At 44.3% G+C, this 14,507-nt stretch overlaps 1 protein-coding gene across 2 annotated transcripts; it reads left to right on the forward strand.

Annotated features, from left to right (window-relative positions):
- LOC125897762 (rho GTPase-activating protein 35-like) lies at positions 1-11,116 on the forward strand. Of its 2 annotated transcripts, XM_049591115.1 has the most exons (8): positions 1-532; positions 648-711; positions 2,753-6,664; positions 7,039-7,180; positions 7,542-7,619; positions 7,808-7,939; positions 8,145-8,250; positions 8,375-11,116. In XM_049591115.1, the coding sequence occupies exons 3-8, from the start codon at positions 2,945-2,947 to the stop codon at positions 8,784-8,786; spliced, it is 4,590 nt and encodes a 1,529-aa protein (XP_049447072.1). In that variant the 5' UTR covers positions 1-532; positions 648-711; positions 2,753-2,944; the 3' UTR covers positions 8,787-11,116. The 2 variants fall into 2 exon arrangements, with proteins under 2 accessions (XP_049447072.1, XP_049447071.1); XM_049591114.1 differs by having other exon boundaries at positions 1-711.
- The last annotated feature ends 3,391 nt before the right edge of the window (positions 11,117-14,507 follow it).

A 14,507-nucleotide genomic window follows, 5' to 3' on the forward strand; every position in this document is an offset into this window, starting at 1 on the left:
TAGCAGCAGCAGCAGCAGCAGCGAGCCGACCTGCTGCAGTTGTGTGAGGGCGCCGCTGGGTGAGTCCCTCTCTCCGCTGCTTCTGTCTCCACAGCTCCCTTTTCCAAAAGAAAAGAAGAGGAGAACTAGGTCCGGGGAGGAGGGCCGCCGCCATTATCGGAAAGCTGGCAGAAATACCACTTTCACACACGCAATCTGCTCACAAATTGATCAGGACATGAACATATTTCCGTTGCAGCAGAAACATATTTGAGACCAAACACCACGGCGATTGCAACAAACTCACCGTTGTCTCGCGTGCGCGACCGGCCCAGCATTATGTGGGCACAACAATGGACAGAATAATTATTGAAAAAGCAACGTGGTGAACCGAGCAGAGGACGGCTGGGCTGATTTTTGTACGCCTGAATTTCTCACGAGGAAAAGCCTCTTGCAAGAACAAAATCGGATCGCTCTGTCATTTGGGATATTTATTTCTTCCTTCCCCGTGTTTAATTGCAACGTGATGCTAAACAAGAGAATCCAGGCATGGGTAATGGATATTTAAATCAAATTACCTCATCGCACAAGTTGTAGTGTTATCAGTGTTATCTGTGAATTGAGACGACCCACAGTGTATTCTGCGGCTTTATGCTTATGCACATCAGGCGGCGAGGGCTGCGGCAAGCGCTGGCCTGACAGATGCAAGAGGAGAAAGGGAGAAATGCGATGGTATGTACCCTACATGCTCTATCCTCTTATTATGGGCTATTTCCCAGTGAAGCTGTCGAGTGCTACACCCTAGACAGCTGGGTGAATAAATTCCCTCTAAACATTGTCGGTGTGGAGAAGGTAGTCTATCCCACATTTCGGCTCTGCAATTTCATTATGTAGACAGCAGGCCTGGCGTGGTCAGCCCCTCTCTGTGCACCCTAAAGCCCATGTTAACTGTTAATCCTTTGCACAACATATAACCTTACTAAATCTTGTCTAAGTAAGTAGGTTATGTAAATGAAATTGCTTGAAGGTAGGCTTTGCTAAACTGTATTTTGATGCCGACTGACAGAGTTTGGTTGTTTTTATTCGCAAAAAACTTGTCTGATCATTCAGTCAGCGTTATCAGGCCTAGCTCAGCTGAGCGGTGTGGACTGGCCATGGTTGCTTTTGACCCTGCCGGAGCTGTTTGTTGCTTGTGCGTGGTCACTTCATGTGGCAGGTTATTCATTTCATTACGAGCCTGTAATTCTGCTTGTCATGATGTTTGACTCCAGTGGATCATGTTATACACAAGAGAAATTCTGCATTTGGTCGTTTTTGTCCTTTCATAGAAATACAAGCTGGCTATTATATCAGAATTGCACCAGTGTCACTATAATAGATGCATTAATCAGTGGTCTAATGATGGAAGTATTAACATTACATGTGTTGAGTAAGTTGCGTGTCCTCTGGCAGAGACTACATGTGTCTGGCTCTCTGTTAATAATGTCTTTATTCGTTCACTGTTTTGTCTGTGGAGATTGGTCTGGTAGCTGCTGCTTCATTTGGACTGAGAGACTGAGGTGCCTACAACATAGTCATTTTCATGCTTGTCACCCCACTCACTGATCAGCTGACATTGTCCTTTAAAGAGCACCACTCCCAACATGTTTTCCTTCTAGGATTAATGCTGTCATTTTCATCCTGGTTTGATGTTATATTAATTGTAGATGAGTGGACCAATAAGTTGATTAATCGATTAGTTGATTGATGTAAGATTATTCAGGAACAGTTCTGAAAATCAAAGTCATATGTAAAGTGAGGTAATATTCAAGCAAAGATTTCAGAAGCTGGTCTTTTCCTAGTTTTGATAGTGAAAATACTTTTTGTTTTTTGGGCTGTTGGTCAGAAAGAACAAGAGATGTCACATTGGGCTCGAGGGAAATGCGCTAGGTTTTTTTGTTGCTTTGTTTCAAACATTTTTTAAACTAAATAATTAGCATATTAATTCAGCAGTGAGAATAGTTGCAGCCCTAGAATGGACAATACATCTGCCTGACAATTAAATGAAATTCGCCAAAAAAATAAATAAAAATCAGTTGATTGCATTTCAGTTGTATTTACTCTAACCATTACTTGTGCAACTAAAGTCTATGGCCCCTGACAGGAGATATTGTGACTGGTCCTGTAACACTGTCCTCATTATGCTTTTGCTGGTGGCTAGATGTGATGCCAAATACTACAGCAGTGTTTGATAACAGCTTTGTGTATACAGTGATAAAAAAAAAATTCTTTGATAAATGATCAGACTTGATACACGATTAAGGCCTTGGTTGTGATCACGGACAGTAATCAGAGCCCTGTAACCAGTTGTACTCAGAATCAAAGAGCCAACTTTGGTTGCTCTTAAACATTAAAACTGACCTTCACCACTGAGAGGGTCCATTTCTTTAGTATCATTTAAAGGGAACGGGCACAAGATGTAGAAAACGTGCCTCTTGTCATCTCATGTTCAGTTATTATTAGAGATCACTCAATTATTAAGGAGGTTAGAAATGTATAAAAAGATCTTACGCAAGTTGACAGACATTTGCGATGGCTATATGGAACATTTGTCAGCAAAAATACTGTCAATGACAAGTCACTTATCACATGTAATAGCATGTTTTAACAGTGGCATGCTCATCCTGTTATATCCTAGGGTTAATGGTCTGATCTTTTTCCCCCTTTTAATTGAAAATGTAGTTGTTTATTGCGTAGTTTGTCTGATTTTGTTGTTGTTGTGTTTTTTTGACAGGTTCTGATTCATATAAGGAGTGAATGAAAGAACCCTCTGCTCATATCACTGCACTGCTATTTATTAAAGTCGAAGCCCAGCAGAAGAAAGTGAAATCTGATCTCCTGTGTGGATCAGCAACTTTATGGACAAACATTCAAGTGAACAACTTTATACAGTGCCTGTTTATGGCAGGATGAGTTTCAGCAGACTATGATGGCGAAAAAGCAAGATGCTCGGTCGCCCATTTACAACCTCATTGTGGTGGGTTTGTCAGGAACAGAGAAAGAGAAGGGGCAATGTGGGGTTGGCAAGTCCTGCTTGTGTAATAGGTTTGTGCGGCCCAGTGCTGATGACTTCTACCTGGACCACACATCAGTGTTGAGCACCAGTGACTTTGGGGGTCGAGTGGTTAACAATGATCACTTTCTGTTTTGGGGGGAGGTGTCACGGGTTCTGGAGGAGGGGCCTGAGTGCAGGATGCATGTTGTGGAGCAAACTGAATTCATTGATGACCAGACATTTCAGCCACACCGTAGCACTGCTATGCAGCCCTATATCAAACGGGCAGCTGCAACCAAGCTGGCCTCAGCAGAGAAGCTTATGTACTTCTGTACAGATCAGCTGGGCCTGGAGCAAGACTTTGAGCAAAAACAAATGCCTGAGGGAAAGCTGCAGGTCGACGGCTTTCTGCTTTGTGTTGATGTCAGCCGGGGCATGAACCGCAACTTTGATGACCAGCTGAAATTTGTCACAAACCTGTATGGTCAGCTTAGCAAGACCAAGAAGCCCATTGTGCTGGTCCTCACCAAATGTGATGAAGGAGTTGAACGCTACATCAAAGATGCTCATACCTTCGCCATCACAAAAAAGAGTCTGCCAGTAGTCGAGACATCTGCACGCTCAAATATAAATGTGGACCTTGCCTTCCTCACTTTGGTTCAGCTTATTGATAAGAGCAGGGGAAAACCCAAGATCATTCCTTACTTTGAAGCTCTAAAGCTCCAGAGTCAGCAGATAGCTTCTGCCAAGGATCGCTATGAATGGCTTATCAACCGCATAGTAAAGAATCATAATGAAACCTGGTTAAACACCAGCCGACGCATGAACACCTCCCCAGAGTACAAAGAATACGTCTTCTTGGAGGGAACGGCTAAATGCAAGAAGCTTTTTCAACAGCATGTCTACCGTCTGAAGCAGGAGCATATCGAGAGGCGTCGCAAAATATACTTAAGCACTCTTCCTTTAGCACTTAGTTCTTTGGTGCCTGACCTGGATGAGATAGATCAGCTGAGCTGGTCTGGGGTACAGAAGGTCTTAGAGTCCAAGCAGCACTTTGCCCACTGGTTTGTTGTTCTGGAGGACTCACCATGGGAGGATACATCACACATTGACAACATGGAAGATGAACGAATCCCTTCTGACCTACTGGAGACTGCTGAAGCAGAGGACATATTTAATGCCCACCTGGAACATCTGCGAAATGAGTGCAGACGGGCAGAGATGAGGCTGGAGTTCAAACATAAGTTAGCCTCCTCTCCATTTGTCACACCTGGTAGACCTTGGGAGGAGGCCCGCAGCTTTATCATGAATGAAGAGTTCTACCAGTGGCTTGAGGAGCCAGAGTACTTGGACCTGTACAACCGCCATCAGAAGGAGATCATTGACCGTGCTAAAGAGGACTTCCAGGAGCTCTTACTGGAGTACTCTGAGCTTTTTTATGAGCTTGAGGTGGATGCCAAGCCAAGCAAGGAGAAGATGGGGGCAATTCAGGAGGTTTTGGGGGAGGAACAGAGGTTCAAGGCTCTACAAAAGCTCCCAGCTGAAAGAGATGCTCTGGTATTGAAGCATATCCACTTTGTGTATCACCCCACCAAGGAGACCTGCCCTAGCAGTCCTCACTGCGGAGACTCTAAGATTGAACAGCTCTTAGTTTCACGTTTCCCCACGTGTTACCCCTTTTTTGATGTAAAGGCTCATTTTGGGGACACCAAGGCTGACAGAATTAACCTTGTCATACTAGGGAAGGATGGACTGGCCAGAGAATTTGCCAATGAGATTAGGGCTCTCTGCACAAATGATGACTGGTATGTGTTAGATGGGAAGATGTACGAACTGACGCTGCGGCCTATCGAGGGAAATGTACGTCTTCCAGTAAATTCCTTCCACACCCCCACTTTCACCCCTCACGGATGTCTGTGTCTGTATAACTCAAAAGAGTCCCTCTCTTATGTGATTGAAAGCCTTGAGCGACTTAGGGAATCAACTCTAGGTCGGAGAGATAGCCAGCTAGCACAGCTGCCAACATCACTTCTTTTAGTCACTAAAAGAGGCGTAGGATCATATGTGGATATAGGTGGAGAAACTGCCTTAAACCTTATAACACAGGGACAGCAAGTTGCAAGGAGGCTGCAGTGTAGCTTTTTAGACCCTGCCTCCCCTGGTGTGGGCTATGGCCATAATGTCAATGAGACCCAAATCAACCAAGTGCTGAGGGGGCTACTGGATATTAGGAGGAGCACATCCTTTAGTAGCAGCTCCCCACCCCTCCTCCCTGAGCCTCCAGGTCTCAGAGACTCTCCTCATCAGCCGGCACCAGAGGCAGACCTTCGCATTGTCATGTGCTTAATGTGTGGAGACTCCTATGACATTGAGCAGCTCCTGTCCCCCTTTCTTATGCATCAGCACTGCAGGCCCATGTCTAATTGTGGAACCTCTGTATTGCTGGAGCAGACAGTTGGTGGACACAAGCTGGCTATAGAGCTCTCTCTGCTGTCATACCACGCTTCCTTCACTTTGCGGAAGAGCAGGTTAGTGCACGGCTACATTGCTGTGTACTCGGTCTCCCGAAAAGCCTCCCTGGAGACCCTGTGTGCATTCTTGTGTGAGGTTCAGGACATCATCCCAGTTCAGCTGTTGGCAGTGGGAGATAGCCAGGCAGAGCTCACCGACAGTGACTATGCCTGTGAGCAGCTGATCCAGGGGGAGGAGCTAGCCCATGAGATTGAGGGTCGTTTCAATAGCGTGGTCTGCGGATCTGGGGGGGTGGTGGGAGGCCTGCACAGGATCGAAATGTTCCATTCGTTCCTGATGGAGGTGGTAGAGAAACGCAACATTGTGGAGGCCACACACATGTACGATAATGTTGCTGAAGCATGCACCAATGAAAACGTGTACTCCCCACGCTGCAGTTCTCCTAGTCCTGTCACCATGTTCCTGGATTCAGAGGATGATGTAGACCCATCGCCACCATACTACGATGGCACACTCACATCTCACAGTGGGGGCTTCAACCTGCCGGACTTAGATTCCAGTGACATCTCTGTCATCTCTGATATCAGGGACTTTGAGAACAAACTCAACAACAAAGTGCCCCCCCAAGTGAGAGTCAAACCGGGTGTCACTTTTGACTTCCGGAAGGTGAGCCGTAACCCATATATCGATACACTGGGTCATCGTCGCTCGCTGCCTTCTGCTGTTACCTGGGTTCCTGGCGGGGATGTGGGCTACGATCCCTCAGACTATGCCGAACCCATTGATGCTGTTTCAAAGCCCCGCCCAAGCAACGAAGAGATCATCTACTCAGTGCCACATGACAGCACACAAGGCAAAATCATCACCATCCGCAACTCCAACAGGATGCACTCCAATGGGAACGGCTCAGACAGCGAAGCAGACAGCAGCTCTCTGGAACGAAGGAGGAAGTTCTCAGCGGCGGGGGTGAAGCCCCGTCTTTACCGTGACCGCTCCAAGCGGCTCGGCAAGTTCAGCAGCTTCCGCACGAGCTTCATAGGCAGCGATGATGAGATGGGAGCTCTTCCAAAGTCCAAGGAGGATGACTTTGGGACCCTGAAAGGTGAAAGTCTTGTTAATGAGGAGAGTGAGGACCCAAAAAAGAGGAACATTCTGAAGAGCCTGCGACGAACAGCCAAGGTGTGTAGTATACCTCCTTTATCTGTTTTAATCCAGGAAACAGTACCTCATTTTAATTTACTAGCCCATAATGTCATACAGAAATTGTTAATATATTGCCCTTGTGGAAAACTGTAGTCATTTCTGTAGGTATAATAGCGCTGCTAAACATAGTATACAATTTGTGGAGGTCACTGTTGAGTGTGCATGTTTAAATTGCGGTATTGTCTCAGGCAGGAACTAGACACTCAGCTTGTGTCTGAATGTGAGGAACTCCTGATTTTCTCTTGATTTAGAAAGGTGCATTTTGTTAGAATCCAATGAGTGCCACTTAGTATCAGCATAATTATCCCCGTCTGAGACGCTCAGAGTCGGCTGTCTTTCTTCCTTCACAGAAAACAAGACCAAAGCCCCGTCCAGCTATTCCCAAGCCCCCAGAGAGCAGTTACTTTGGGGTTCCCCTTGCGAATGTGGTATCCCCAGACAGACCTATCCCACTCTTCATCGACAAGTGTGTCCGCTTCATTGAGACCACAGGTGCGTTGTTGTGTCCTTTGATTATGATGTGATGTATGCAAAATCTGATTCATTCTGAGAAATACTGACAGCTATAGTTCATCACTACAGGAAAATATCTTTTAGAACGTTAATGTTATTCATTGGTCACCTAAAAAAGCTTGTTGTCAGAACCTCTAACCCAGTGCACCTGTCCATGACCACAAAGTGATGTGAAAGTAATACAAGGGTTTATTCTGTTAAGTACTCCCCTAGAAACTGCCAGCATCTGTATTGTCATGTCTGTTTGCAGTGGGGCTAATGAAGTGTTTGTGCTTTACTTGTTTCCCACTGTGCCCCCCACGTCTTCCCCCTTTTTCTCTGCTGCGCTCTTTTTCCTCAGGCCTGAATACAGAGGGTTTGTATCGTGTAAGCGGCAACAAGTCAGAGATGGAAAGCATGCAGAGGCAGTTTGAACAGGGTGAGCTGATCATCAGACTTGTTTGAACCAGCTGTTTGACATGTAATTATGTGGCTGCCTAATCAAAACATAAACAGAGAGCTACCAAAGGAAAGTGACATGCAACTGATTGTTCACCCCTGATGACAGCTACTGCTGATGAGCTTATTTTCTCTGATCCCTTTAAATCTCTCTTTCTCCGCGTGCAGACCACGGATTAGACCTGGTGGAGAAAGACTTCTCCATAAACACTGTGGCTGGAGCCCTCAAAAGCTTCTTCTCTGAGCTGCCTGAGCCCCTGGTGCCTTGTGCTCTGCAGGTGGACCTATTGGATGCTTTCAGTAAGCAAACACTGCTGGGCTGGGAGGGTCTTTACAAGAACATGAAAAGATTATTTCTTTAAGAGGGAAAAGGGTAGGGAAGGTTTTGGCAGACCTGTTTTGCTCTGTTTAGAATAATTTTCATGGAGAGACATTTTAGTTTTAAATCACTGTGTGTGATGATGAGGTCCTTAGTTTTAATGGCAACTTATCTCTTTGTGCACAGAAATCAATGACCGAGAACAGAGGCTATATACCATGAAGGAAGTCCTGAGGAGGTTCCCCAAGGAGAATTATGATGTCTTCAAATATGTAGTGAGCCACTTACACAAGTAAGTTTTCTGTCCACTGTTTAAATCACTTACATGGATTTGTTGTGATAGCCACCCATCTGTTTTTTTCTGCGCCGTATGATGAGAGCGAATAATTTTGTGTCTGTTTGTGTGTTTTTCTCAGGGTGAGCCAGCTGAACAGGGTGAACTTGATGACCAGTGAGAACTTGTCCATCTGCTTCTGGCCCACCCTCATGAGGCCGGACTTCACCACTATGGATGCCCTGACTGCCACACGCACCTACCAGACAATCATCGAGAGCTTCATCCACCAGTGTGCATTCTTCTTTTACAACCAGCCCCTCCTCGACTCCCCCACTGGCCTAGCGGGCCTCCCCGCCTCACCCACCACCACTCTCAGCGGGAGCTCTGCCTACTCTTGTTACCGCTCCTCTCCTCCCCACACCACCACACACTTCAGCCCCCTGCAGCAGTCCCCGCCCACCACCCCCCAGTCTCCCCTGCAGTCTCTGCTCCCTCCCCTCCACCAGCACCCCCACTCCCACCACTCCCCTGCCGAGCAAGAGACACTGTGAGAGACAGTGAAACCACGTGTGCCCATGATGATGCTGGACCTTATCACCAACACACACTGAAAGAAAAAAAAAAAAAAAACGTGCACTTGCACACTACATTTTTGATCATGGACAACCTAGGTTATGAAAAGAGGAGATAGGAAGTGTATGAGAAACTTCCCTAACCTGCCATTTGTATCCATACTCGTGTGCGTCAGGGCAGGCCACCATTATCAGTGACTCTCCCTCTGCCCTCTGAGCCCCTGATCGCCTGGAATTTAACATCAGGTCAGAAGTGGAGGACAGAGGTCGCCGTCACAGCAAGCCTCTCATCTGTCAACAGCCACCACTTATCCTACACTACCGAGAAATAGAAACCTCTATGCCAAGCTGGAAGAATTGATTTGTGGCCACTTTGTTTTTTTATCTGTGTAAACTGTTTTAGTTTTTTTTCTCATGAAAGTACTGCCACTGGATTTTTAGACTGTTCCTCTGTAGGTCCTTTTGGGCAGCAGTTTGCTTCACATAGCAGAGGCTCCTCTGTCTGCCTTTGGGTTTCTCTCATCGGCTCTACTTGAGCGGTCGGCATGGGGAGGGGAGGGGAGGGAAGGAAAGGGAGGGGAAAGGGGTTTACACATCCAGGGATGCACTTTAATGATCACTGTTGTTTTTTCCCTCATAGGGTTGTTTTTTTGTGTTGACATACTGTTTTCTTGTGTGTTTTTAATTTCACACCTCAAACAGCCATACCCATTGCCTCTACAGAGCTCTGGCAGATCAAACTTTGTTTACATCAAACTTGTTTTTGTATCCACAAACTTATCTGAAGCACTTTTTGATAGTGTAGTGTTAAATTTGAAGAAATGCCACATTGATTAATTGTCCATATTGTGTTTTTTTTAGTGGCTGAACGTGGCATCAGTGCAGGCTTGTGAAACAAGATCCTTTTGTAAAAACTTACGTTCTTTGAGTTGATCCAGACGTCCCATTGTAGGTTAATGGGAAATCTGAATCTAATCGTATTCCTCATTCATCCAGCCATGTGAAAGCTAGTTTTTCTTTTAGAGTTTGTCCTCTTTATAGCTGTTGGTTGATCTGAGTGGATGTTTAGGGAAGTTTGGTTTAATTAGACCAATATAATATCACAGAAGACTTTGCCTGCCATCAGTCAAATGAAGGAGAATTTTTTTTTTGCCATTTTTGAATGTGTAACCTAATCGTACCATAACACAACTCTACATTGCCATCTGGTGTCTCTTGAAACCAAACGCTTGAAACCTGATAGGTTGCTGGATGTGTCGCTGTGGCTGTCTATCAAACCAAGCTCTTTGTATTCATCTAATATTAAGGACCTTTAACTCAGAAGGTTCAGTACTCTCAACGCACTGTTACTGCTCGTCCCGCTTTACAATACAATGACCAGTAGATGTTAAATATTTGTGGACGGGACACATTCAGGAAGCACCACCGGCCGTTTACCTGCTCTAGTGAATTAGCTCTGTGCTGGCATATTGCCCTCCCTTTTCATGGAAAACAATCAGCTGATTTTCAGTGGTAGCACTGCTAATGAAGATCTGATCATTTTAACCATTAAACTTGTGAGAGGAGGCACTGTCTTTCAATGGGGACAAGTAAAAATGGACCACCAGACATTGAAGTTCTGGAGGATTGTGTTCTTGGTTGCAAGAATGACCAGACTAGTTAGATCATTGGCTGTGGTAGTATTTGGGATCATCACCTACTGGTACTTTTGGAATCGCAATGCTGTCGTCATTTAACGTTAAGTGGGACTAAACTGAGGGCTCTTCTCAAACTGCTCCGAGCTGTAAGCTGTAACATTAAGACTGGCAACCAAACAACTGCCCCACTATAACACGATTCCTGGGAGTATATAATCTTACCACATCACTTGACTTCTGACACAGCCTCGACAAATCTGCCGTTCAATGAGCAAAAAGTGAGTGCATACTACTCTGTAATGGTTGTTTATTTGTTTGTTGGGGAACACCACCCGTTAGTCAATGGTAGAAAACATTTCTAGTGTGTATTTCAATGATTGAAAGTCCATTTTTACAATTTTTGTGAATGGTTCAAGGCCACTTAAGTTTAGTGCATGATTTAAAAAACACACCAAGGGAGATGGATGGAAGCCTCTCCCTGTTTTAAAACATGAAAATTAGTACAAGAACAAAACAAATACTAAAGTGAAATAGCTGAAACGTGAAAGTTTATGTACTGTGCACCAAGAGCAAACCATGGAATTTGTCTGACTGAGAATAGTGTTTGAAGATGAAGGCCTTATGTGAACTGTATAATAGTTAATAAATTAAATCTTGTAAAATTGTCCTCAGCTTCCTTGTGGTGCATGTGTTTTGTTTCTTTCATTGGGCCTTTTGCAATGTGAGAGATACCTCCACGCATTAATGTCACAATTTGCGAGACTCAAGGGTGAAATGAAACAGGAACGTCACTGTTAACAATGCAGTCTCTGATTCTAATTTACGCAGCTGTGCGACAGCAGTTAGATTAATATTGTTATAACAATGGAGCCCAGCAAATCAAGAATATCAAGCATATAATTTTGCTGGTTAAAATTCTCGGTATTATGTGAAAACCGAGGAGAGGGCCTGTGACAGTGTTTTTGAAAAGCCTCGCTGCACCCTGCCGTCATCTGACAAAATATTAGACAGGCTATTATTATCCACATATTTGACTGTGGAACAGTGGAGCGTGGTTCAAATTATTTTTCTGATTGACAACTTACTAAACAAACACAAGGCATGAAAATATGGCAGCTGCTCCCCAAAGATAATTAGAGGGCCAAGCTAAATTAAAGCACACTTTTAAACCCAGTTTATGACCTTAATTCAACACAACACAAATTACAGAGAGAGAGAGAGAGAGAGAGAGAGAGAGACTTCTGCTGTAGTAACTAGAAGCTGTAGTATTTAGCCTCTGGTGCAGGTGACTCTGGAAAGCATCAATTATTCACAGCATATCCGTCATGAGTGACTGCACTCTTTTGGTACAACACTTTCGTCACAGTATCTGTTAACATATGTGGAGGGGTTTGGACGTTATAATGTTATGACGCCATCTTGTGGCTGCATTGCTGTAAAGCTACTGTAAGAGGAGGTGAGCCTCTGTGCGTCACGTCTCACTAGTCACTGTGGGTTATCATGTGTCATTTGATGAAAACGTGATGTGGCTTTATATCTCACTTAGTGTCCCCTTTCCTGACTTCTCCTTACATCTCAGATTCAAGTCTTTATGGAGCACTGACATCAAATCTTAAATCACTTGAGCATCATCAGTCTCTGACATCACCATCACCTCAAAGTCTCAGTGATCTGTCCTGCAGGATGACACATGCTGTGCTATTTTCCCACTCCAGAAATATTTCAAACATGAAATAGCACATTGGACTTATCTATGTGGTTTTGGCATCAGGTTATGTACTTTATAATATTGTTTGATGTGAATTCAGTGCAGTGTTATTACAGTTTTCCCCCTCTTATATTTAGAGGGACTGTTCAAACCAAAATCAAAATATTTTTCTAGTCTGGATTGTTTTGGTGCAGAGTGATGGAGATATCAGCCGTAAAGATGTCTGCCCTCTCTCCAATATAATGGAACCAGATGGCATTTAACTTGTGCTGCTCACAGCGCTGAAAAAACACATTTGTAAAACTCAACAGCAATGTCTCTACAGAAATGATGACCCATTTACTCAAGATAATCCACAGACCTTGTTGTGAGCAGTTTCATGTAGGAGCTATTTTCTTTCAACTGAACTACACCTGCCAACTGTATCACTGCGCAGAAGGAAGTGTGCATCTACTCATGGACAAGAGGCTCCTGCTTGTGATAACACGTCCTCCTCGGCTGAGCTGTAACGTTAGCTAGCTCAGGGGTGCTAGCTAAGTAGCAGTAGATGCATGCATCCTTCTTCAGTAAAAAGAAAAAAGTTCCTCTGTAAAACTGCTCACAACAAGGTCTGTGGATTATCTCGAGTAACTGGGTCATGATTTCTGGAAGGAGACATTGCTGCTGCTGTTGCATTGCTGAGGTTTTTCTTCTTTTGTCTTTAATTTTTGGTGCAATGAGCGCCACAAGCTGAATGCCATCAAAATATATATCCTCCTGAGACCCTGTGTCTTCATATGAGGACATCACATTTTGGGTTATTGTGACCTTATACTTCATTCTGTTTAAATTAGACCTGATGTCCTCGTTCGTGGACACATCTAGTGGCCCTGGCTGAGCACAGAGAGGATGGTCAGACTTGACTATCTAGAGGAAGTGAAAGTCATAGCAAGGTTTCAGTTGGTGAACATGCGGAAGGATAATTTGCACAACAGAGTGTGCCAGTAAACCGGGAACTCCGTTAGCGCTTTTAGCACTTCCGGTTCTCTCGTCTAAAAGTCAATATGTTTTTTGAATGGGATTTTGGTAAAATGCCTCAAGTAAGGTCTGTGGTTAACAAAAGCTTAAGCGAGTTTAAGGTTTTGTTCTACGACATAAAACACATCAGTAAATACCCTACTTGTGAATTTTGAAGCTTTTACGTGTCGTAAAAAAGGCGGTTGCTAACAAGTTGCTCAATACGACTACAAACCCTGTCGGGGACATTAAACGTCATCACCCCCGAACAGGCGAGAGTGCTGGCAGTCCGCCATTACAGCTTCTTATTTAGCTTAAACAGTCCGATTTCCCCATTATACAATGTTTTTAAAATAAAACGGCCGAAATCAGTTGAAAGCTTAGTGGCAGTGACATCAAGAGTCATGCGACCGTGGAGTAGTCATGTAGTCCGTGAAAGCCTAACGTTAGCTTTTTACTTCTGGCGATCGCATTTAAGCTTCAAATGCAGTATGAAAGGTGTTCATATGTGAAGATTATCTCGCTGAACAAAACCTGTAAGTATCATAAACTTGTGTTAGCCACAGAGCTTATTTTCTGACATAATCCAAAACGCAATGCAAAAATCACATTCACTTTCTCTTCCGGGAACCAGCGCAATACTAAACTTCCGGGTTTTGACGTCAGCCCTGGCACACTCTATACTCTAATCTATGTAAAGACAAGATGGCAGCCATCTCTGCTAAGTCACTTTGCAGCTGATCCCGACACAAAACCTGATCACATTGTATGGTTGAAACTTTTTTTTATTTATGATTAATGTTTGTACAATGATGGGGCAACACATCTGACCAATTTTAGCAACAGTAATAAGCTAAGACGCTGTTAATTAGGAAGTGCTCGTTTGAGGACAGTGGGACTAGTTTTATACTTACTGAGTACCTCTGATCCAAAATAGCGAGAAGAAATAAAGAATGTGTGCCAAACAATAGTTTGCGTATCAGGAGGATATTTAAGAGAAGGCAGACATCTATACGGCCAAACCACACCAAAGCAATCTGAACAGAACTGATACCAGTGTTGAACTGTCCCTTTATACAACTATGAACTGAGCAACTCTCCAGCCTGAAATGACAAACGCTGCAGTGAATGAGAGAGATGACACTGAGCACAGGCTGAGAGGATGGATATGTGGGATGTTTCCTCACAACACATTTGACTGAATGAGGCGTATCACTCAGACTGAGTGCAATTAGCCTTTTCATTGATGTTGTCTCATTAATAAGTGCTCACAAGAGTAAGAGAGCACATAGTCAGTTACCAACGTGAGTCTGACATCCTCTGTGAGTTATATTACCCCATCTCCCCCCAAACATCCAT

This window comes from Epinephelus fuscoguttatus, linkage group LG12, assembly GCF_011397635.1.
Source record: "Epinephelus fuscoguttatus linkage group LG12, E.fuscoguttatus.final_Chr_v1".
NCBI lineage: Eukaryota > Metazoa > Chordata > Actinopteri > Perciformes > Serranidae > Epinephelus > Epinephelus fuscoguttatus.